The sequence below is a fragment of the Ciona robusta genome, chromosome 7, assembly GCF_009617815.1.
Source record: "Ciona robusta chromosome 7, ASM961781v2".
NCBI classification, from domain to species: domain Eukaryota; kingdom Metazoa; phylum Chordata; class Ascidiacea; order Phlebobranchia; family Cionidae; genus Ciona; species Ciona robusta.
The window spans coordinates 3025097-3049095 of record NC_143241.1 but is presented as its reverse complement, the minus strand read 5'-3'; the positions used below and the strand labels follow the sequence as shown (position 1 = coordinate 3049095).

The window sequence follows — 23999 nt, the reverse complement described above, 5'->3', positions numbered from 1 at the left end:
CTGGGAAAAATCGGATGCGAGGAAGACCCGCAATAGGCTTCGATAATTTTGGACAATTTTTAGGTTTTTATTCATACGCCGGGGAATCGTTCCTTTATTTTAAAGTAATATATAGTCGCAATTAATGGTATAAGTAAATTAATATTCTAACCACTGAACACACCTCATTTTTCAACGAAAAGAGGGGGACAAGATAGTAAAAATACCGCAGTTCCGACGATTGACAAAGGCGACACCGGACAATAAAGATGTTTGTTTAGTTAGAAAAGTAAACAAATTTATAATTGTAGAAGTAATTTAAAGGGAATACAAAGTGCAAATTAATGTTCGTTTGACGCATTTTTAACTTAGTCCAAATAACTTTGCTTGTACAGAATTAAAAATAAGTGACGTTGCGATATTACTGTTGCGGTTATAGAATAAACAAAGCCAAGTTAACATTTTGTTTAACCAAGGTTAAGGTTTTTTAAATGGTTTTATTTGTTTTAAGCTTTATTCGTCCCAGTTTAACTTGGTATACAGTAGTTCAGTAATTAAATAAGGTGCCTTTGGTGCAGGAATTCAACTTTATATACCTAAATGTTAACATTTTTAACTTATCGTGTTTTATTATCTCACAAAAATGCGTTGGTATTAGTTCTATACTCTTACAGTGTTGGATTTATATACGTTTGTTCGAAAAGTTTGTAACAATTAAGTTGTTGTTTCCATACATTTCTGTTTCTCTGGATTTTTGACTACTTTGAGGTCTAATTTCTATATGCATCCTGTTCAGTGGAAATAAAACTACAAAAAGACCACAAAACAAAGTACAAGGTATTTGCAAAGGTATGTTTCTTTGTATATAAATACATTTAATGTTTGTTCCTCCTATGAATTTGGTTCTTAATACAAGTTCTGTCGTGTTACATTTTATTAATCAATATTGATCGTTTATTCTTTGTTTTATTGGTGCAATTTTGTTACTGCTTTTTGATTTAAATTTACTGCTTTTATTTTATGTAGGATTCCAGCCAGCAAAGATGGCTGAGATGTGGCTTTGCTTTTCGTGCTGTATGACAAGCAGTGGAACGTCAAATGTAAGTGTGCGTTGTAGCTTTTACAGCTAGCAGTGTACTGCTATTGCTATAGTGTTCTACTATAAAACGTTAGTCTGCAGATACAGGCTACAACGTCAAGGTTTAATGGTAATGTAAGGTACTTTGTAGTGATCGTCGGGTACCTAATAAAACTACAGGTTGTTATGGTCAAAAAACCATTACACGGTTGCAGATATTTTGTTTTTTTGATAACTCTCAAAAACCTCAAAACCCATTCGTGGTATGGGACCAAAAGTTGGTTTGTTAAACTCGTATGGTCATTTGACATTTATTGAAAGCTTTTTGGTCAAAATAACCAAAATATCTGCAGCCGTTTGCAACCTGTAGTTTTATTACAGACCCGATAAGGTCGTGTGAAAGCAGTTGGTTTTAAACTTACATTGTAACCAAAGAAATACAGGTTTATTCATTTATTACTCAATAGCGATATCATTAGTAATTTTTGACAAAACACTTAACGGAAATTACTCCAACCCATTGGTTACTAATGTGTTGTAGCACCTCGGGTGCCGACAGGGTCAATAGGCCAACTATGGCACAAATCTCAGGTCTCATGACATACACTGTAGGACCTCAACCAGTGTATGTCTAATAAGCGGCCTTAGAACGCCCATGAATACCTGACAATATAAAATACACCTCCTTTAGTTGATTCACCATTAGTCTAAAAAAAAACTTATCTAGTAAGAACATAGTTAAAATGAATAAAATCACTTTTTATCATGCAGAAGCGAAAACCAAGAAGAAGAAAGTTAGATCCAAGTATGATTGGAGCTCCAGCAAACTTCCAACATCTAAATCATATTGGATCTGGTGAATCAGGAGGGGCAGAGGTATGGTGATGTGATTTTAAGGTTTAACTTGAGTTAAACCCAAGTTAATGAGTTAAACCCAAGTGGGTGCCAGTGCCACTTGTGGTGAATGAAAAATAAGTTAAGTTTTAGTTTTTTGTCAAAGGGCTTATAACTTAAGATACTCTGTTCGTTGTCACAGAGTGTTAAAATAAAAGCTGGGAAACACTAGTTTAACTTATACGTTCGTTGTCGAGCACAAAGTGGTAAAATAAAAGCTTATACTACTTATACAGAATATGCATAAACCTTTCATGGTAAACATAATTTTAAAGTTTGAAAACATTTTTTGCTTGCTAAGTACACTTATCAGATTTAATAATGAAGAGGTGACTGTAAAATATGCATATACACTGTGTTTTATCAGCTATATATAGTTTTTTTCTGTGTAGTCTAGTTTTTTGAACAGTTAAGTGTACTAAAAGTATGGTTTGATATTTTAACACTAAACACCCAGGAAGCTGGTAAATACAGCATAATTTTTATTGTGTAGGTTGCTTCTCATTGAATAATAGTTTCAACATATGTTTACTTACATTTTAATATGAGGATTAACATCTTAAATATTAATATATTGTAGTTGTGCATTATTTTATAAATTTTGTTTATTTAATATGTGTAAGTTAGTTGCTTGTTTGTATATACAACGTTTTAAGAAGCCCTTTCAAAACATGCTTACATATGGTCTAATTATACATGCTTTTACACTGGAACTTAAAACCAAGCAAGCAGTGGCTGTGCTGTATTAATACTACCAAGTCAGCTTTTAAATTGCGAAAGTGATTATGTGTCATAACATGCATACGTCTCAAATCTTAGCCATGCTATGTCTCAATCTTACACTCATTAATATGAATAACACTGTACCATATACAGTAGTTAAAATGGGAATAGTAATATCATTTACACTCTATTTTAAAGTCAATGTTTGAGTTTATTTTAGAACTCCTATTATCTCATTATCAATAACAGCATGAATACTTGTGCTTCCAACATTATAAATACCCAAAGTAGTTATTTAGGATCACTTTTTTATTAAATGCTTTTACAAATACAAGTAATCTTTGTTCTATTTATACATAACATATTTGACTTAAAAGTTTTTTTTCACTAAAATTGCCTTTAATTCTAGATGCAAGACAACATGCAAAGCAAAGGAGGATATGAGTTTCGAACAGAAGTAACCGTCGAAAGAAAGTTAGCAGAAGTTAAAAGAGATGCATCCTAGTGATTGAGGTAAGAAATTATGTCACAGTTTCAGCATGAATATCTCATTCTAACAGAATTTTTTCACCACCCATTTTTTATGTTTACACAATTACCACGTGTCAAATTCCTATGAATCGTTTGATAAAATACACAAGTATTACACGCTATACACAGTATTTTAAAATACTAAGAATATTTTGTATAACATATGTATATATGTATTCATATAAACAGAACCGTATTAGGTTCAACTGCATACATATTTTTTTAACAGGTGTCTTTCTTTACCTATGCTTCCATAATCAGATTTGTATGCCATGTAACTCTGGTCGAAAAACTGTCATTGAACAGTGCAATATCCACCTATCTTGATTGAGCTGTACACCTTGTATGTGCTTTAACTATATTTTACGACCTGCGTTAATTGTTATGATTACTATTTTATTGTTTCTTACCGCCTTTGTGTCCTTATTAAGTCCTCCCCATGTAAAAGAAGCATTGCTTTTGTTCCCTCGGTTTTTCAAGTGTTAATAAGATTATTTTAAACAGGTGCAGTCTTTGTCTGATAATTCGCTCTTAAAAATGCACATTTTTGATTGTCAAGTTGAAATTACGAGATTTTGTTTTGCGGTAGTGTGTACTGAATGCGCACAAAACAACTTGTAAGCTTTAGATCAAAGAATTTGTACTTGTATTTGCTCTACTTAGTTTCTCGTTAAAAAGATTTCACTTTTCACCATGTCCAAGATTTTAAAAAACTGCAGTTAAAGCTAGGGAATTCATATGATTTGCACGTTCTCCCGTTTTCAGTGACAATTACATCATTGCATATTTACACAACCAAAGCAGTTTTTCTTTAAAAAAATATATTTTATTTCAGCCAATTTCACACAATTTTTAGGCTCGATCCCATTTCTTTATTTTGTTTCCCAAAGTCAACCTCAAAAATGAACAATGATTTGTGTCTGTTACTTTTTTTCATGAATTTTACCCCAGGCCGTGTCTAAACGCACATAGATTTTTATTTGTGTTGTACTATACAGCAATACAAATGACTTAACCTGTATAATTTAATTACCAAGCTTGAATTTTATAATCCTACCTATTAGAGTACAACTTTCAATTTTCATTCTCTAAATATTATCAAACGTCATTTTTACAGAGAATATGTATTTTTATTGTATATATTTACTGTTTCTTCCAATCAAAACACTGGAATATGTGCTTTCAAACAAATTGTGCCTTATTCAAGTAACTTGATAGTGTTCCTGTGCTTTTAATTGGAAAATGGACAATTGTATTATGCGTTTGACAATGCACCAATGTGATCGGTTTTCAGTATTGTTTCGTCACCATATCGCAATCGATTCAGTCATTACGTTTCATTGTGAACTGACTGCACCCGCATTCAACACTTTCAAACTTAAATATCAACCATTTGCATACCCACAGAATAGTATTAAAGAATCTAAGAATGTTACTGAAAAAGCAGAACAAATTGTTATTGGCACTGTAACTTATTATATAAAATGTTATTGTTTGAGAACATCAAATAACTAGACTAATGTTATCCAATACTTTACATTACTTTTGTATTCTTCCCTAACACGTACTAAATGTTAACCCTTACAAGCCATTCCAATAATTTTAAACAATTTTTTTAAACCCCTAATATTTCCACATTAGATGTAAACTTGTTGGACGTTTTTCAAAGGTGTGTTAACACCATGTAGTGTATTTCACCGGCTTTTTAATGTAAATGCTTGAGACTCTAGTTACTCAGACTTTTTTTGCAATAAACTTTTGTTGCACTGCGATTGTTGTCTTTCTAAATAAGTTCAGTATGTAAAATAATGTAAAACATATTGAATATCACAGAACATTCAACTCTAGTTTGCTACAATGGCGGTCATAATATTAAAGAATTGAGTTTCCTTTTTCAGCAAGATTGAAGACTTAGATGTTTTTGTTTTTTTTTTCAGGAAAACAACTATAAACATAATGTAAAAAAGAAGAATGGCAGAGTAATTCAGTTAGTGGATGATAATGAATGACAGCTTCCTGTTTTCAATCCAACCAACTTATAATTGAATTAAGATTTTACAAATTTAATTGCTTCTTCATGTGTGCTGAACAAACGGATTTGGTATCTCTTCCATGCCATCTTGTGGGCAAATTAAAACCACAGAAGTGCCTCTACACACAGTAAGCCCCAATGCCCTCGTATCATCACTCAGCTTGTAAGGGTCATCTGGATCTGTGAATTAAATTGAAGATGAAATTAGCCTTTAACAAAGCAGTAACTTTTTAGGTGATCTTACAGTTATATTCATTAATATAATGATGCTACTAATGTCGCAACAAGAGAATCTTTTTAGTAGGGTATAAAAAATATTTAAAAAGTATATATTATACATACATAGCCCATGAAAGGTATGTCATAAGTAGCAGTAGTGGACAAATTCCAAATAATTACAGGGAGAAACTAATATCACTACTGCATATTCAATATTTTGTTTCTTTGAAAATTAATCATTTTTTAAAAGCATATTTTTAATTGGGGAATGCGGAATACATTCATCCCTGCTTGCTATTTAGGATATCCATTATCCACTACTGCCTAGAGGACATCATGCAAAAACTTAACCATCACAAAAATCGGTTAACCTCTTAAAGTCTCTGTTGTACTGTCAAGCACCAAATTAAGCAGCGGATCGAAACCTTTCAGCACACCACTTGCTGAAACATAAATACAAAAGTTATAAAAAAATTGTTTAAGATTCTATTAGGTTATACCCTCTCTCCCTCCATGGAACTTTACTCTGATTGGTCGATCAAGATACTTTGAAAGATCCAAAATACTTTCCTTCTTCCTTTTGTCCTAAAAAAGTTTTTTTTGAATTTATTAAATATATATATATATATATATATATATATACATAATATATATAAATTTATATATATATATATATACATATATATACTTACATTTTAAAAATATTTATTTAACTAAAAAATAATTTTGTTTTTAATTTATATATATATGTATATAATATACATAAATTATTAAAAAGAAATTGAATTTTTCTACTACTACAAAAAAAAAATTTTAGGAATATGTTTAGTTTATTACGACAATACAAATTCTTTTACCCCCATGTTTTCTTGGATGTTCAAGAATGGAAAAATCAAGACTTGTTTAAGTTTAAATTGAGCAGAGCTAATGATATCTAACCCTGTTAAAATTGAATATGCATAAGATTTCCATACTTTTTTAAAATTTTCCAGCTATCCAAACAATAAAGTTCAATACAGCGATACAAATTGAAAGGTGCACAAGTTTGGCTATACTTTTATGGACATAAAGCATAGCACCAATGTTTAATGATTGATTTTTACTTAACACAATGTTATCAAAAACAATTGACCATTTGAAAACGGATATTAATAAAAAATTCATATATTTGTATAAAGTTTTGTTGTTTCTTCATCCCCAGAAGAGAGCGAGTAAATTTGGCTCAGGCATCCCTGGATCAGCTCCTCTCTTTATTCCAAGAGTGATGATGAGAGGGATCCATCCCCATCGGAAGACATGTCGGACACCTCCCCATACTTTTGAAATGTTTCGCTTGACAACAGCATCCATATTTTTACACAGTAAATAGATAAGAGCGATAAGAGTTATATAAATAATGCAGTGTGCTTGTGTTAAATCTCTGTCACTTAAAATAGGGGTTAAGATTTGTTTAGCAAAAAAACTAGGCACAAAAATATTTAAATGTTTATTTATTAAGTTACCAATATGTCAGGCAGGTTTTATATGCTACCACAAACATTTTTGCACACGCTTTACACCATAGCTAAACCCTCTGCATCTAACATGACCTAACAAAATATGGTACAAATTAAATAACCGGGAAACCGATGTAAACTTTTGACTTGATACATGCACCATGTAAAACACGTTGTGGCGGGATGTCCCACATTTGCCTTTTTCTCCACATGTGAAAAGACATGCACCATGTAAAACACGTTGTGGCGGGATGTCCCACATTTGCCTTTTTCTCCACATGTGAAAAGACGCATCCTAGCCTCACAAACCTTTATGTGCGTTAAAATAAAACCTAAACAATATGCTTACCCACACATTACCCATTTTCTTATATGTATGTTATTTATTTTAACGTATTTTATGTTCTTTTGGGTTAAAATACGATTTAAAAAATGCCTTGGTTTTTGCTGACTCATTCTTTCCATTTACACTATCAATAGTCAGCAGTTTCTGTCCGCTGAGCTTAGTTCCTTATTATGATATTTAGAGCGAACTTGAAACTTTATAGTGTGTTAGTTATGAATGTGCCAATTACCAGGTTTTACTGCAAATGAGACTCAGACACTCAGTTTTGTTTCTTTTACCGCAGAGCATTGTAAAAAAAACCTATTATCATTTATATTTTACATTGAAAACGCTTCAAATGAGCCAAAACGACTTTGATTCAAGTGTGATAGAAATTCCTTCAATAACTAGGTATACACATGTTTCTATACTGTAATAATATGAAATTGTGTTTTCTTCTATGCTTTTATGCCATTAATTTTATTTTCGTACTGGTTAACTGATATATAATATACATAGGGATAGGGTAATATATCTTAAGTTCCTTGTAATTGCTATGTTTTAAACAACTCTCACAACTCTTTTATGCATTTGTCATGAGAATCAAATATAACAAATCAAGTAGCATTCTATTGCATACTTCGTATTTAAATATTAGGTAATAGTTTCCACATCATAGATAAGGATGTATTGTTGAACACCCAATTTTGTTTTGTATCAAAATTAGTATGTTCAGTCACTGTATCTTGATTACATTTGTATTTTCACTATTTTGTCAATATTTACCAATTTTACACACACACACACGATAAGCAACTGTCTTCCACACCCGAGATCTTGCTTTGACCTTTCAGTTGTATTGTCAGGTGCTAACCCAGAGATAAAGGTCTTAAGACCTATCTCTGCTACCATTGTTGGCCTATGTGTCCTTGGGAAAATAGTTCGCTACAATTGCTAAACTCAGTGGTTACTTAGGTGTTAACTAAGTTGTTAGTCATACAAAACAAAAAAATACAAATTATATATATATATATATATATATATATATACTAAAAAATATTTACCCCTATAGTTATGTGTATGGTAACTCATTATCCAGGGACAAGTAGTGTAACAGAAGACTGGCGTTATAGTGACTGATGTTTTCCCGCTATGTGACGTTAAAAAATCATTTATTCCTAACATACATGTTATAACGCTTTTAAATGCAGGAGAAGATCGCGCATAGAATCAAACACTTCAAGTGGAAGTGGTGATGTCATAATTATAGAGTCTCCGACTGAAGGAACAAATGCGAGAGCCACAAGGAGGCGACGAAGATCTGCAACATCCGGTCAAAATGAGATTGGTAAGAAATAAAGGAGTTCGGTGTTATGATAATTTTATATGAGTGAACCCCTTCTGTGGGGATATTGTATTTAGGCCATATTGCCGCTTACCCCAACAACCAGACTGCTTATGTATTATGTTTCCATGTTCGACCAGTGTGTCTCAAATGTAAAGTGCTGCTGGTGTGTTGTGGTAGTGTAGTCTGTTTTACCTAAAGCAATTGGGTGTTGGGTTTATACGTTCATTAACTTCATTATTTAACAAAAAGGGCAGAAAATGTCAATTTGCATTCTGTGTATGTAATGTAGGGCGTGAGCTATTACCAAGATAGAAAGAAAATGCCATCAACAATATGTTGATGTTACTGTGTTCTCTGTAAACCAAAAAAAACTTAAAAAAATGGTAGTTGTTCTGTTTAATGTTTATACAGTAAACATATTAGTGAATTGTATGTAAAATGTTATTGTTGTGTTTCTTAAACTCCCATGTTAGAAAGTGATTCAGTTTATGTACATGATTTTGTTTTGAGTGGTGACTTTTAAGTTTCTTAGTGTTGCTCCACTTTGTAGCCAACAAAACAACAAAACTAACAGAAGAGAAAGTTAGTGTGTTATGTCATTTCTGTACTGTAATAACAGGTCCATAGCCTTGTTATATTTATAACATATATGTTTGATATTTTGAGGTGTTTTTGCCTACTCAAAAAAGTTTTTTATATCAGTTTGACAATTTATTAGCTACCAATGTTTCAGGAAAGGGCAATACCATTATCACTATTTTATGATAACTCATGTTGGATTATTTGGTTCAAATCATAAAAGGAACATTTTATTTCACCCTACATTTAAATTTTATACATTTTCTTTTATACAGCAGCTTAGTAAGTCTCTAAAACAATCGTCCATTAAAACATGTACCAAGTTAGATTTGCACATTTGTTAGTTTTGCCATGTTGTATATTCGTTGATGATCTGGTTGTATTTAAATTTATTATTGCACTTTACACATTAGGATGTTATATATGTTACTATTGGTTCATTACACACGTTATATATAAAGTGTTTTATGTAGTGCACACTTTTGTAGTTTAACCCATGAATAATTAGTAACTACTGTGTAAAGCTGACTAATTAAACAGAACAGTCTAGACAAAAACACTACTATCTACTGGTTATTGACTACACAGTACTTTTAATGTAACTACCGATTCTATAATTTGTTCATACGGAATGTGCGCACAATTGAAACGAAGCGGTACACCATAATACACAGTGCAAAAGTTTAAACTTTACGTTTACACACATATAGGTAAACCCTTGCGACTTTTGCCTTTTTCTAATTTCTCTCGCACCCCTCTCTCGCCTTTTGTCGTTGAGGTCGGTTTGCCGTCGCCCAATCGCGTTTCGCCGTTCTACTTCCGAGTCAGCTGGTCGTACAAAGCACGTAAAATCAGCTGGTTCTGCTTAAATAACACAAGCTTGTCAATACATGTCCCAACGGTTCCAGAAACCCGTTGGTCTCCATGTAGCTTTCCCTGTAGTCGTGTCACTTCGACATCAGGCACAGCAACAGAGCTATCTCCGCTGAACTACCCCGTAATATTGGTCTCTGACGTACGTTAGTGAGTGCTCAATGACAATACTATATCGCAGCAACAGAAAACAGTAGTCTAGATATGGTATCCCGTTACCGTCATATGTTAGGCCTTAAAACAGCCAGGGAAGTTATGGAAGAAATCCTTTTAGACGCTGGTTATCAAGAGGATATAAACAACAACCAAGGCGAGAACACCGCAGAGGGTCAGTGGTTATATTGCGATGTTTAACATTTAAACTGCGGTTGTTTAAAAGCATAGTCTGTTACTCTGTAGTAGTTACCCTCATTGCAATACTTTCGTTCAGACGCGACTACAATTCTTTTGAAATAAAAAAGGCCCATGCAGGATCGTACCGTATTTGGCCTCGTATTTAAACTTGGCCAACTCATTGTATTGCCATGCCCTGTTTTACCGATCATAAGGGGAAGTAAGATTATGTAACGAAAGAAGCCCGCCTTATGTGTATTTTCCATTACCAATGGATCGCAAAACTTACCCGCTTTCTGTCTTCGTTCCATTACATAATATCACTGCCGCATGTAGTTTGTCCATTATCACTATAATATCGAATACTTTTCCTACAGTCGACTTAACGTGTGCAACGGAAACTTCGAGTGTTTCAGTTGATCTTGTCGACCTTACTCTCACACCAAGTGATCGTTCAAGCAACTCAAGAACACAAGTAAGATTTAAAGAGAAAAACAGCTACTTGCAGTGTATTTATAACATGCAGACTGTTGCGCAGCCTTTTATTTTTGATCAATCGAGTCGCTATGGTACGCTTAGGTTACAATTTCTAAAATACACCCAACCTAACCTTAAACCCTATATAACCGTACTCTTTAACAATGAGTGACAGGTCGATTTGATTGGTTTCATAATATAAACAGGACTGGCTATGTATCATTCTGTATTTTTATATTGATCGACTTAACCGCTACGTAGATACGCATACACTGGAAAATAGCTTAATAATTAACTTACACCCAATCGTGTAGTTGGCAAGCTAATTCTCTCCTGAACGGCCCTAAACCAGTATAAAATACGCATGACATTTAATACCGATCGTGCATATACAATCTATTCTAAATTTGTCTCCTATTTCCCATTCAGTCCCGGGAAAGGACACCTACTACGCAGCGACGGTCGCGACCGTTATCGAGCATTCGTCGTTCAAATCCGTCACAAGCTACTTCTGCACGACGCACAGATACAGCAAGGTCTTCCATGGCATCTGCATCTCGTGTTATGATTCCCCCAGAAACACCCACAGTAATAGACCCAAGATTCCAAAACCTGCCTGAAATCAACTGCCCCGTTTGCCTCGAAACGTTAAAAACGGTGAGTTTTCTTTTCGACTGCTTAATTACTATAACTATATTTTCTAATTGACCTAAGTGAAAAATATTTTTCTGTGTTAACGTATATTAGTATGCCTAATTTTAAGTTGCAAAATAACGCATATTTATCCAATTCTTGTTTTCACAGATTCTCAGTCAAGGCAACGAAATTCGTTCCACAGTCTGCGGTCACGTGTTCTGCCACAACTGCATTTCATTGGCCATCCGCAGCAGCAAAAAGTGTCCAACTTGCCGACGAAAACTGACTTTGAAAAATGTGCACCCACTTTACCTAACAATAACGTAACGATTCTGAATGAAAATTGCTGTAGTTTCACAACAAAAGAATTCCTCTTCTCAACTCGTCTTAAACTATTATCAATCTTATCGCACTCTTGTTACATTTTTTCTTCTATTGCTTGTGTCCTCTTACTGAACTTTTGCTGTTCGGTGTGCGTGTACGTAGTAGCTGCCCCGGAACAATACCGTGTATATTGTCCAGCATATCTGTTAAAACGAAACATTCTTCGTATGCAGACTTTAAATGTCCTTTCAAACTCATACGACTTATAGATCATTGTAAACGGGACGTCGCTTTTTTGCACTTTGTCGATGTTACAGACATATGTATGAAACAAGGATGCCAGGATATTGGATGATGCGTCTTTGTTTAGAAATTGTTCTTTTGTATTGGTCTTGCTTTTTGAAAGTACACCAGCTTTTGAGTTTAAAGTTTTTTTGTTTTGGAAATTGAGAAAAGTTAGTCTTAAAATGTTATTTAGCCGAACGTTTCCTCCTCAGCGTCGCGGATAAAGGTAGTATATAGGACATGCGTAAAATCGCACCCAATAAATATCCGCGAAGGACAAACGTGCCCTTGAAGTAAGTCTGTGTGTATAATATTTGTGACAGAAATAAAATGCACGTGAAGGATTTCAATTTTGGACAATCTTTTCTTAGGTGTTATACCACATGTGTGAATGTTTTCTTTTAAATAGTCGTAATGCAACAGTACGGCTAATTATCACAGTTCGGGGCTTAGAATTTATTACTTTGATAGTAAAAAGATAGTTTCAATCAAGAACCAGCCAAGTTTTTGAAATTCGTTTATTTTATTACTTTTTTGCCTTTCGCTGTCGCCGTCTCTTCTTCCGCATGGTGGCAGTCTCGGTGAGCTCCCGCATTGTGTTTTGGATTGCCTCACGTGACAAATATTCATCATTATCGTCATCATCGTCGCATAGAAAGTCTTCAGCTGGAAGAATGTCTTCGTCCACAGCGATTACGATGCGGACGTTTTGTGGGGCACTTGCACGCATGGATACAAGAAGATCTTGGGCGCAGTCGCTCAAAACTTCTTCAGCGACCGTATCATCCTGGCATATATAAAAATACAGCTATATCTTTGTTAATTACAGTCAAATCCATAATCACTGCGGAGTAAAAAAAAACTAAGTTTGAGCATTGGTCTGCTTCGGTTACTGCTGCAAGTTGCTTCTTGTAAGTTTTAACAGTTACGTATTTTACCCAATATATAGACCTACTCTTATTCTAGTTCAGCTTATTCTGGCCGTGTTATAACGACTGTCTCGCACCTGTTAGTAAGTATGACCTTCGTTAAATATGTTATAGCAGGTTGGGGTAAGATGGGACACCTTTTAATTCTAACTTCTCGTCCCATTTGGTAGTAAACAAACAGCACTTACCTAACTACAAAACCGTATTCCTACGACCTTATAAAGAGTGGTTTATTCAAGATATTCGGATATGTGCCATAGGGGCCCATTTTCCCCCACAGTACTATACAAATATACTAGCTGTTTTCTCATAAACCCAATAATATAGGCTACTAGCAGATGACTCACTGGATTTTCCTCGGCCCTGTTAGCCATTTCCAGAGTAAGGTTGTTAAGTTGATCGGCACAAGCATTTAATGCTGTAACTGGATCTTCAAACGGATCAGCCACCTCCAAGGCTGATGTGTCTAATGTAGTGGGCATTTCGTAGCCATGCTTCTTAAGCTTTAACTTTAGCTTTTGTTAGAAACATATTCAGATTAGAAAAATAGTACATGCACAGTAAGGGTAAAATGAAACATTTTTACTCCTATTTCTCGTACCATTTAGTAGTAAACAAAAATGTTTAGAAAATTATATAACCATAGCCGTGTTGCTATTAAACAGTGTGTTAATATACACTGATGGAATATATGCGGTATCCCACAGTACTATATTTTAATAGAACTTGTCCTATTGGTTTTAAAACGACAAGTACATGCTTTGATTTTAGTACGAAACCCTTCTTTATGTTTGAGCTGAAAAGCCTTACGTAGACTGATGTAGTTGTTTCGGTCACTAAATTAGCCATTGTCGATAAATATAGTAGGTTGGGGTAAGATGATACATGTCTTCATTTCCCTTCCTCGTGTTATTTGGTAGTAAACACGGTGTTTACAGAATTATATAAACGTATCCTCGCAACACTAAAACAATGTTGTTTAAACGCAATTAGAAAATTTGGCACTATGGGGCAACCCTATATTCATCTTACCCCACGTTACTATATGTTTATACAAGCTTTACCCAGTTACTCGATGCCACTTTGTGTCTTATATGCTCGGTCGAGTTGGACACATCAAGTATTAATCGGTCGACTAAATCACTTCTACTCGATCTTTCTCTTAAAGTCCTGCTGGATTCCGCAATACATTTATAGAACTCTGCTTTTTTTGCTGCGGTGTCTTCCAATAGGCTTTGATGGCAACGCTTCTTGTCGTCCAGACTTTCCAGTATTCCATCTGATTATATTAGATCGTTGCCTTATATACTTCTCCCTAATTATAGCAGGGTGGGAATTTTCTGTCTCATTTGGTCGTAAACAAAGAACACTCAAAGACGAGTTAAAAAACTGTATCCTAACGACTCTCATAGCTCTTTGTTATTTGATTAAAAATGATCAGGATAATATTATGTGGTAAAGATGTCCCGTCTTCCCCACTAGACTATATAGTTATAGTAAGTTAGGCCGGGTGGCACAGGTTTTTATATGTTGTTTTTTTCGTTCGTTTTGACCATAGACGCTTTGGCAGTAAATCGTTCAACGCAGTTCGAAAAAACAGCGTACAAACCCCAGTTATAAGATGGAATAATTCTAAGCAACGTCTTACCTAAAACTTTGGTTAAATGAGCCTTGCGTTCCATAGATATGTTAACCATCGCTTGAAGCTCTTTGTGCCTGGGATTATATACACGACGTTATACTTTACTATAAATGGCCCCCACTAGATAGCTTATAATACTCCTTTATTAACCAATTAGCCTTTCTAACTTAATTTTTAACCAACTTACTAACTTATCCGAACCCAAACATAAATTTTGGACTGAGTTTATATATGCAATGATCTGTATTAAACCTCGTACTGCGAGATAATGCTCCGACATAGTACAACAAATCTTATATGGCAAGTTGGGAGAAGATGGGACACCTTTTCAATCTATTTACTCGTCCCATTTGGTAGTAAACAAAAAACAATCAAAGAAATAGAAAACCGTACCCTAACGTCTACCATAGAACATTGTTAATTGTTTAAAACGCGATCATGGATATTTAGATATAATATGCTAAAGGTGTCCCGTCTTCCCCCGTCCTACTATCGTAAGTTTTATGCACCGTTGTATTTGGCGTTCGAAACAAACTGCAATGTTGGTAGGTTGACTGACACACATCTGTTCCTGTAATTTGTCCATTGCTTTTTTGGTGACCCAGAAAGTTCGAACTTTCTTCCAAAAATACTTTCCATCTTTTGTTAATATTTTCTAAGACAACGTATGTAAATTCTTTAAACGTAATTTTTTTTATATAAACCCCCAACAGTTTATCTAACTTTCCTACAAACAGTATGCCATATTTTGTATGTATGTGATTTTAATCACGGATACGTTTTTCATTTTTGTGAGCATATTTCAATACTGTATACCTTGATACCCATGAAATATGAATTCTTATTATATTTCTTTACATCCAAATATCAAAAGAAGATCCTTTTCATCCTATAGTTTACCGAGTCACCCTGGCTGAATTTATTTGGTATTCTCTTTCTTGGTTTTGTTTCCTTTTCATTCGACTCCTGGTTAAGTTTCTTGAATTTTCGCCGCGTCATCGCCAAGTTAGAATCCCGAGATCGTTTTCCCTTTAGAATTTTAGATTCAAGTTGTTCCTGCGAAAGAGAAAACAGAATTTGCTTTTTGGCATATACATCAGCACATGTATTCTTTGACAAGACACTTTACGGTATATCGACCAGAACAAGACAAAGATCGAACTTAAGAAAATGCTACACACTGTTTTAATTGATTAAAATACAGAAGGTCAAGTATTTATGTCCCGCCCGCATGGCGGACAACGTCGAAAATAGTAACACTGTTTTTCTTTATACATTTTCTTATGAGTTAAACACCACGCGCGAAAGGCCACAACGATGTACAGCGCAGTGCAGTAAGATGGGACACCTTTAGCACCTAAGATTCAAATATCCTTATCGCATTTGAAACAATTAATAACTGTCTATACGAGTCACGAGGATACGCTTGTCTTCGTTCCATTACATAATATCACTGCCGCATGTAGTTTGTCCATTATCACTATAATATCGAATACTTTTCCTACAGTCGACTTAACGTGTGCAACGGAAACTTCGAGTGTTTCAGTTGATCTTGTCGACCTTACTCTCACACCAAGTGATCGTTCAAGCAACTCAAGAACACAAGTAAGATTTAAAGAGAAAAACAGCTACTTGCAGTGTATTTATAACATGCAGACTGTTGCGCAGCCTTTTATTTTTGATCAATCGAGTCGCTATGGTACGCTTAGGTTACAATTTCTAAAATACACCCAACCTAACCTTAAACCCTATATAACCGTACTCTTTAACAATGAGTGACAGGTCGATTTGATTGGTTTCATAATAAAACAGGACTGGCTATGTATCATTCTGTATTTTTATATTGGTCGACTTAACCGCTACGTGGATACGCACATCTGGAAAATAGCTTAATAATTAACTTACACCCAATCGTGTAGTTGGCAAGCTAATTCTTTCCTGAACGGCCCTAAACAGTATAAAATACGCATGACATTTAATACCGATCGTGCATATACAATCTATTCTAAATTTGTCTCTTATTTCCCATTCAGTCCCGGGAAAGGACACCTACTACGCAGCGACGGTCGCGACCGTTATCGAGCATTCGTCGTTCAAATCCGTCACAAGCTACTTCTGCACGACGCACAGATACAGCAAGGTCTTCCACGGCATCTGCATCTCGTGTTATGATTCCCCCAGAAACACCGACAGTAATAGACCCAAGATTCCAAAACCTTCCTGAAATCAACTGCCCCGTTTGCCTCGAAACGTTAAAAACGGTGAGTTTTCTTTTCGACTGCTTAATTTCTAACTATATTTTCTAATTGACCTAAGTGAAAAATATTTTTCTGTGTTAACGTATATTAGTATGCCTAATTTTAAGTTGCAAAATAACGCATATTTATCCAATTATTGTTTTCACAGATTCTCAGTCAAGGCAACGAAATTCGTTCCACAGTCTGCGGTCACGTGTTCTGCCACAACTGCATTTCATTGGCCATCCGCAGCAGCAAAAAGTGTCCAACTTGCCGACGAAAACTGACTTTGAAAAATGTGCACCCACTTTACCTAACAATAACGTAACGATTCTGAATGAAAATTGCTGTAGTTTCATCAGAAAAGAATTCCTCTTCTCAACTCGTCTTAAACTATTATCAATCTTATCGCACTCTTGTTATATTTTTTCTTCTATTGCCTGTGTCCTCTTACTGAACTTTTGCTGTTCGGTGTGCGTGTACGTAGTAGCTGCCCCGGAACAATACCGTGTATATTGTCCAGCATATCTGTTAAAACTAAACATTCTTCGTATGCAGACTTTAAATGTCCTTTCAAACTCATACGACTTATAGATCATTGTAAACGGGACGTCGCTTTTTTGCACTTTGTCGATGTTATAGACATATGATACAAGGATGCCAGAATAGGATGATGCGTCTTTGTTTAGAAATTGTTCTTTTGAATGGTCTTGCTTTTTGAAAGTACACCAGCTTTTGAGTTTAAAGTTTTTTTTTTGTTTTGGAAATTGAGAAAAGTTAGTCTTAAAATGTTATTTAGCCGAACGTTTCCTCCTCAGCGTCGCGGATAAAGGTAGTATATAGGACATGCGTAAAATCGCACCCAATAAATATCCGCGAAGGACAAACGTGCCCTTGAAGTAAAGTCTGTGTATAATATTTGGATGCGGACGTTTTGTGGGGCACTTGCACGCATGGATACAAGAAGATCTTGGGCGCAGTCGCTCAAAACTTCTTCAGCGACCGTATCATCCTGGCATATATAAAAATACAGCTATATCTTTGTTAATTACAGTCAAATCCATAATCACTGCGGAGTAAAAAAAAACTAAGTTTGAGCATTGGTCTGCTTCGGTTACTGCTGCAAGTTGCTTCTTGTAAGTTTTAACAGTTACGTATTTTACCCAATATATAGACCTACTCTTATTCTAGTTCAGCTTATTCTGGCCGTGTTATAACGACTGTCTCGCACCTGTTAGTAAGTATGACCTTCGTTAAATATGTTATAGCAGGTTGGGGTAAGATGGGACACCTTTTAATTCTAACTTCTCGTCCCATTTGGTAGTAAACAAACAGCACTTACCTAACTACAAAACCGTATTCCTACGACCTTATAAAGAGTGTTTATTCAAGATATTCGGATATGTGCCATAGGGGCCCATTTCCCCCACAGTACTATACAAATATACTAGCTGTTTTCTCATAAACCCAATAATATAGGCTACTAGCAGATGACTCACTGGATTTTCCTCGGCCCTGTTAGCCATTTCCAGAGTAAGGTTGTTAAGTTGATCGGCACAAGCATTTAATGCTGTAACTGGATCTTCAAACGGATCAGCCACCTCCAAGGCTGATGTGTCTAATGTAGTGGGCATTTCGTAGCCATGCTTCTTAAGCTTTAACTTTAGCTTTTGTTAGAAACATATTCAGATTAGAAAAATACATGCACAGTAAGGGTAAAATGAAACATTTTTACTCCTATTTCTCGTACCATTTAGTAGTAAACAAAAATGTTTAGAAAATTATATAACCATAGCCGTGTTGCTATTAAACAGTGTGTTAATATACACTGATGGAATATATGCGGTATCCCACAGTACTATATTTTAATAGAACTTGTCCTATTGGTTTTAAAACGACAAGTACATGCTTTGATTTTAGTACGAAACCCTTCTTTATGTTTGAGCTGAAAAGCCTTACGTAGACTGATGTAGTTGTTTCGGTCACTAAATTAGCCATTGTCGATAAATATAGTAGGTTGGGGTAAGATGATACATGTCTTCATTTCCCTTCCTCGTGTTATTTGGTAGTAAACACGGTGTTTTACAGAATTATATAAACGTATCCTCGCAACACTAAAACAATGTTGTTTAAACGCAATTAGAAAATTTGGCACTATGGGGCAACCCTATATTCATCTTACCCCGTTACTATATGTTTATACAAGCTTTACCCAGTTACTCGATGCCACTTTGTGTCTTATATGCTCGGTCGAGTTGGACACATCAAGTATTAATCGGTCGACTAAATCACTTCTACTCGATCTTTCTCTTAAAGTCCTGCTGGATTCCGCAATACATTTATAGAACTCTGCTTTTTTGCTGCGGTGTCTTCCAATAGGCTTTGATGGCAACGCTTCTTGTCGTCCAGACTTTCCAGTATTCCATCTGATTATATTAGATCGTTGCCTTATATACTTTTCCCTAATTATAGCAGGGTGGGAATTTTCTGTCTCATTTGGTCGTAAACAAAGAACACTCAAAGACGAGTTAAAAAACTGTATCCTAACGACTCTCATAGCTCTTTGTTATTGATTAAAAAGATCAGGATAATATTATGTGGTAAAGATGTCCCGTCTTCCCCACTAGACTATATAGTTATAGTAAGTTAGGCCGGGTGGCACAGGTTTTTATATGTTGTTTTTTTCGTTCGTTTTGACCATAGACGCTTTGGCAGTAAATCGTTTAACGCAGTTCGAAAAAAACAGCGTACAAACCCCAGTTATAAGATGGAATAATTCTAAGCAACGTCTTACCTAAAACTTTGGTTAAATGAGCCTTGCGTTCCATAGATATGTTAACCATCGCTTGAAGCTCTTTGTGCCTGGGATTATATACACGACGTTATACTTTACTATAAATGGCCCCCACTAGATAGCTTATAATACTCCTTTATTAACCAATTAGCCTTTCTAACTTAATTTTTAACCAACTTACTAACTTATCCGAACCAAAACATAAATTTTGGACTGAGTTTATATATGCAATGATCTGTATTAAACCTCGTACTGCGAGATAATGCTCCGACATAGTACAACAAATCTTATATGGCAAGTTGGGAGAAGATGGGACACCTTTTTAATCTATTTACTCGTCCCATTTGGTAGTAAACAAAAAACAATCAAAGAAATAGAAAACCGTACCCTAACGTCTACCATAGAACATTGTTAATTGTTTAAAACGCGATCATGGATATTTAGATATAATATGCTAAAGTGTCCCGTCTTCCCCGTCCTACTATCGTAAGTTTTACGCACCGTTGTATTTGGCGTTCGAAGCAAACTGCAATGTTGGTAGGTTGACTGACACACATCTGTTCCTGTAATTTGTCCATTGCTTTTTTGGTGACCCAGAAAGTTCGAACTTTCTTCCAAAAATACTTTCCATCTTTTGTTAATATTTTCTAAGAACGTATGTAAATTTTTTAAACGTAATTTTTTTTTATATAAACCCCCAACAGTTTATCTAACTTTCCTACAAACACTATGCCATATTCTGTATGTATGGGATTTTAATTACGGATACGTTTTTCATTTTTGTGAGCATATTTCAATACTGTATACCTTGATACCCATGAAATATGAATTCTTATTATATTTCTTTACATCCAAATATCAAAAGAAGATCCTTTTCATCCTATAGTTTACCGAGTCACCCTGGCTGAATTTATTTGGTATTCTCTTTCTTGGTTTTGTTTCCTTTTCATTCGACTCCTGGTTAAGTTTCTTGAATTTTCGCCGCGTCATCGCCAAGTTAGAATCCCGAGATCGTTTTCCCTTTAGAATTTTAGATTCAAGTTGTTCCTGCGAAAGAGAAAACCAGATTTGTTTTTTGGCATATACACATAGCGACTTAGACAAGACAAAGGTCGAACTTAAGAAAACGCTATATACACACTGTTTTAATTGATTAAAATACAGAAGGTCAAGTATTTATGTCCCCGCATGGCGGACAACGTCGAAAATAGTAACACTGTTTTTCTTTATACATTTTCTTATGAGTTAAACACCACGCGCGAAAGGCCACAACGATGTACAGCGCAGTGCAGTAAGATGGGACACCTTTAGCACCTAAGATTCAAATATCCTTATCGCATTTGAAACAATTAATAACTGTCTATAAGAGTACGAGGATACGCTTTTATAACTCTTTGAATGTTTTTTTGCTGAGTATCAAATGAGACAAAAATATAATGAAAAGGTGTCCCATCTTACCCCAACCCTAAATAAAAACCGGCAAGATAATAAGGCAATTAGTAATAAAAACATCTTACAAATTACAACTACCTTTTCCACTTTAGTTTGGTCGTACGCAGTCTTAGCATCGTTCTGAATTTGAACCAATTCGTTCTTCAGCTCAGTTTGAATGCTCTGTAGACTTTGCTCAACATTACTGAGTCGGCCAGGCAAGGTCAAACTGTCCCGCCCCATGTGGTACAGAATCTTTAAAACAAACATATAAGAATTACAGATTAAAATATTTTTTGTCTCTAATTCACACAGCCATACTGTGGGATATGATGGATATAGTCAGCACACACTGTTTTTAAAAAGTGTATTTTTACAAATTAACAACGCTGTTTTGGAGCCGTATATAAGGATATGAGTATATAATTCTGCAAATATTGCTGTTTTACTACCAAATGGGACGAGAAAAGAAAACATTTGGACTATCTCACGTACCGGAACCTAGCCATTTTTTTTGTTTTTTTTGTTTTTTTTTCTGCGTATTAATTAAGTACAGTAGGGTGGGGAAGACGGGACACCTTTTACCTCTATTTTCTCCCGTTTAGTAGTAAAAAGAACATTCAAGAAATTATAAAACTATATGCCCACGACTCCCATTGACCGTTAGTAATTGTTTAAAACACGATCAAGATATTTAGATATTATGTGCTAAAGGTGTCCCATCTTCCCCCACCCTACTATATAAAAATGTTCTAGTTTTAGATAGCGTTCGCGACAATGTGGCTGGCTGCTGTTTATCAATCGGCATACAAAATACCAAGCAACACGACAGCTGAGATTGTAGGTATAAGCACTAACAACGTACGCGGTACTTTTTGCACTGTTTCTAGGGTAATTTTCGACTTTTTTGCGCTTTTTTGAATTTTAAAAACAAACATCCGACTTTTGACCCTTAAAACATGGGTATCAGTGAGGCCTAAGAATCATTTTGAGACAAATTTTTTTTAAAGTTTAAACATTCGATGCGTCACAGTTTATAAAATACAGTCGGAAATCGGTCTTTAAACTTTTAAGGCGAGTTTTCTTCCCGTATTACCTGATTATATGTCTTCTGAACATACTTTGCTGAGCTGCATTTCATCTTCATTTTATCCAATGATGTAGTTAACGTTCGAACCCGTTGGCTGTGGCAGGAAAGCACAAATCATAAACTGGGATAGCTCAAAAAAGTAAAGTAATAACTATATTAACTAAAGTAGTATATAGTTGGATAACAAAACAATATATTAGGGTGGGGTAAGATGGGACATAGTGCTTTCTCTTTTCTTGTTTCATTTGATAGTGCACAAATAACATTTACAGAACTATATTATAACCGAAGCTTGCGATTCTAAAAAAGCGTTTAATTTGTTGAAAACACGATCAGGAAATATGGGATGTTAGGTGCCATCGGTATCCGATCTCACCCCGTAGAACAAAATATCAGCTTAATAGCACCGAGATAAAAATGCTTTATAGTAAGGAAAGTACTAACTGAAGAAAGTCTATACATACCTCACAATAAAACTATATCATGCCGACATATATACACACCTGCTTTTATCCTCTTCGCTCGATTTTGCTAAACTTTTCACATCTTTCAACACAAATAACAACTCTCGGACTTTTCGTTGTTTCCGTTCCTTTTCATGCCTCGCTGAATTAAGAACTGCTGCTTTATCGAACACGTGTTCATATTTCTCCGTTATTGCTTTTGCAACAGTGTACCTAAAAACAGAGTTTACCCGAAGTACTCTTGCCAAATACACTCTCTACAAGTGTGACTACATAATGGAAACCCGTAATAGCGCACACCGGGTAAAAGAAACAGAACACTCGTGTAATAAAAATAAACAACAAAAAAGAATAAATTGTATAAAAGTGTTTAGGGATAACCCTAAGAATTCAAACTTATTTGTTTTTACTTTTGCATTGCCAGCTGTGACTCCCTGTTTTCGTAAAACCTTCCCGGATAACATATTCATCCGCGTTCATGCTCATCATTTGTAGATTCCGCTTCTCTTTGATCTCCGCTCGGAGGTTACGAATGAGGTTTTCATTCTCTTTTATCTCGTTCTGGGAGAATGTGTAGTATGCTGCCTGGTCACGCTGCTTGAGGGTCAGTTTACCTAGGAGTCACAAAAAAGTTGTGCGTTCAGTGAGTAATGTAATAACTTCTGACAGTACAAATCCAGTAGGTTGGGTAAGATGGGATACCTTAAGTTTATAATATTCCATATTTCCTAATCAAGTTTTAACAATCGCCAACCCTCTTCTAGAATCGCGAGGAAAATTTAATTATATAAACAATCTTTGTTCACTCCCCCAAAAAACGCAGGGCTGATGTTAAAAACGTGACAGTAAGAATAAAAATATCCGGTGGCAAGAAATCTACTTTGTTCGGAAAATGCATGGATCGGCCGGTGTTTGTAGTTTCGCCAAACGCAAGAATAAATGTTGGAATATAAAAACGCATATTCATTTTTCTTAATTTAAATGTGTTTGGAATAGGTCTATTTTTGTGTTGAAAACGATCGATGAAAAATTTCATAGTGTGCTCGTTCAGATTGAACATTAAATACAGCTTACCCCGACTTCTTCAATACGATCTTGCACCGTCCAAGCACCAGGGTCCCCACCACCCTTTTTGCTTCTATCTTTCTGACTTCGATACATTGCAAGAATTATTTAAATATTGTAAAAATATTCAATACTTCCGTTTTACAAAATCGGAAATTAAAAAAATTCCCAGCTTTCATTCACCTTTAGAATGGTATGTTACGTCATAATTGGTA

The 23999-nt window shown here is 35.1% G+C and overlaps 6 protein-coding genes across 7 annotated transcripts; 3 read left to right on the top strand and 3 right to left on the bottom strand.

Annotated features, from left to right (window-relative positions):
• Window positions 1-634: 634 nt before the first annotated feature.
• Window positions 635-4977, top strand: LOC149733787 (CDC42 small effector protein 2-like). Of its 2 annotated transcripts, none has more exons than XM_089881758.1 (5): window positions 635-816; window positions 1006-1079; window positions 1829-1933; window positions 3084-3187; window positions 3435-4977. In XM_089881758.1, the coding sequence occupies exons 2-4, from the start codon at window positions 1023-1025 to the stop codon at window positions 3177-3179; spliced, it is 258 nt and encodes an 85-aa protein (XP_089737884.1). In that variant the 5' UTR covers window positions 635-816; window positions 1006-1022; the 3' UTR covers window positions 3180-3187; window positions 3435-4977. The 2 variants fall into 2 exon arrangements, with proteins under 2 accessions (XP_089737884.1, XP_089737883.1); XM_089881757.1 differs by having other exon boundaries at window positions 637-828.
• On the bottom strand, window positions 4865-6652 carry LOC149733786 (U6 snRNA-associated Sm-like protein LSm7). The gene is made up of 4 exons (XM_089881756.1): window positions 6314-6652; window positions 5957-6041; window positions 5828-5899; window positions 4865-5417 (listed from the first exon to the last, which is right to left on the bottom strand). The coding sequence occupies exons 1-4, from the start codon at window positions 6317-6319 to the stop codon at window positions 5281-5283; spliced, it is 300 nt and encodes a 99-aa protein (XP_089737882.1). The 5' UTR covers window positions 6320-6652; the 3' UTR covers window positions 4865-5280.
• Window positions 6653-7451: 799 nt separating this feature from the next.
• LOC149733785 (uncharacterized) lies at window positions 7452-12482 on the top strand. The gene is made up of 5 exons (XM_089881754.1): window positions 7452-7688; window positions 8489-8625; window positions 10788-10885; window positions 11317-11544; window positions 11692-12482. The coding sequence occupies exons 1-5, from the start codon at window positions 7543-7545 to the stop codon at window positions 11848-11850; spliced, it is 768 nt and encodes a 255-aa protein (XP_089737880.1). The 5' UTR covers window positions 7452-7542; the 3' UTR covers window positions 11851-12482.
• A 154-nt stretch (window positions 12483-12636) lies between these two features.
• On the bottom strand, window positions 12637-15784 carry LOC149733784 (uncharacterized). Its single transcript, XM_089881753.1, has 6 exons — window positions 15604-15784; window positions 15213-15358; window positions 14710-14777; window positions 14126-14340; window positions 13409-13576; window positions 12637-12919 (listed from the first exon to the last, which is right to left on the bottom strand). The coding sequence occupies exons 1-6, from the start codon at window positions 15700-15702 to the stop codon at window positions 12659-12661; spliced, it is 957 nt and encodes a 318-aa protein (XP_089737879.1). The 5' UTR covers window positions 15703-15784; the 3' UTR covers window positions 12637-12658.
• A 236-nt stretch (window positions 15785-16020) lies between these two features.
• Window positions 16021-17686, top strand: LOC149733783 (uncharacterized). Its single transcript, XM_089881252.1, has 4 exons — window positions 16021-16037; window positions 16116-16308; window positions 16737-16964; window positions 17110-17686. Exons 1-4 carry the CDS (start codon window positions 16021-16023, stop codon window positions 17266-17268), a joined length of 597 nt encoding a protein of 198 aa, XP_089737378.1. The 3' UTR covers window positions 17269-17686.
• Window positions 17687-18440: 754 nt separating this feature from the next.
• Window positions 18441-23501, bottom strand: LOC149733782 (uncharacterized). Its single transcript, XM_089881739.1, has 9 exons — window positions 23130-23501; window positions 22759-22932; window positions 22262-22349; window positions 21265-21420; window positions 20626-20781; window positions 20236-20381; window positions 19735-19802; window positions 19153-19366; window positions 18441-18607 (listed from the first exon to the last, which is right to left on the bottom strand). The coding sequence occupies exons 1-8, from the start codon at window positions 23135-23137 to the stop codon at window positions 19251-19253; spliced, it is 912 nt and encodes a 303-aa protein (XP_089737865.1). The 5' UTR covers window positions 23138-23501; the 3' UTR covers window positions 18441-18607; window positions 19153-19250.
• Between the last annotated feature and the right edge of the window lie 498 nt (window positions 23502-23999).

Bases quoted from the DNA above. Each gene is read 5' to 3' on its own strand.
- LOC149733785 (XM_089881754.1), top strand. From the start codon at position 7,543: ATGAGACTCAGACACTCAGTTTTGTTTCTTTTACCGCAGAGCATTGTA. The intron at 7,689-8,488 runs GTATACACATGT...TTTTAAATGCAG, and splicing joins GAAATTCCTTCAATAACTAG to GAGAAGATCGCGCATAGAAT. The intron at 10,886-11,316 runs GTAAGATTTAAA...TTTCCCATTCAG, and splicing joins CAAGCAACTCAAGAACACAA to TCCCGGGAAAGGACACCTAC.
- LOC149733787 (XM_089881758.1), top strand. From the start codon at position 1,023: ATGGCTGAGATGTGGCTTTGCTTTTCGTGCTGTATGACAAGCAGTGGA. The intron at 1,080-1,828 runs GTAAGTGTGCGT...TTTATCATGCAG, and splicing joins CAAGCAGTGGAACGTCAAAT to AAGCGAAAACCAAGAAGAAG. The intron at 1,934-3,083 runs GTATGGTGATGT...CTTTAATTCTAG, and splicing joins GTGAATCAGGAGGGGCAGAG to ATGCAAGACAACATGCAAAG.
- LOC149733784 (XM_089881753.1), bottom strand. From the start codon at position 15,702: ATGACGCGGCGAAAATTCAAGAAACTTAACCAGGAGTCGAATGAAAAG. The intron at 14,778-15,212 runs GTGCATAAAACT...ATATAATCCCAG, and splicing joins TTCGAACGCCAAATACAACG to GCACAAAGAGCTTCAAGCGA. The intron at 12,920-13,408 runs GTGAGTCATCTG...TATATATGCCAG, and splicing joins ACAGGGCCGAGGAAAATCCA to GATGATACGGTCGCTGAAGA.
- LOC149733783 (XM_089881252.1), top strand. The intron at 16,309-16,736 runs GTAAGATTTAAA...TTTCCCATTCAG, and splicing joins CAAGCAACTCAAGAACACAA to TCCCGGGAAAGGACACCTAC. The intron at 16,965-17,109 runs GTGAGTTTTCTT...TTGTTTTCACAG, and splicing joins GCCTCGAAACGTTAAAAACG to ATTCTCAGTCAAGGCAACGA.
- LOC149733782 (XM_089881739.1), bottom strand. The intron at 22,350-22,758 runs GTGTGTATATAT...TTCCTGCCACAG, and splicing joins AGCGAAGAGGATAAAAGCAG to CCAACGGGTTCGAACGTTAA. The intron at 21,421-22,261 runs GTAATACGGGAA...TTTGTTTTAAAG, and splicing joins TTCAGAAGACATATAATCAG to ATTCTGTACCACATGGGGCG.
- LOC149733786 (XM_089881756.1), bottom strand. The intron at 5,900-5,956 runs GTATAACCTAAT...TTTATGTTTCAG, and splicing joins GTTCCATGGAGGGAGAGAGG to CAAGTGGTGTGCTGAAAGGT. The intron at 5,418-5,827 runs GTTAACCGATTT...TTTAATTCACAG, and splicing joins TACAACAGAGACTTTAAGAG to ATCCAGATGACCCTTACAAG.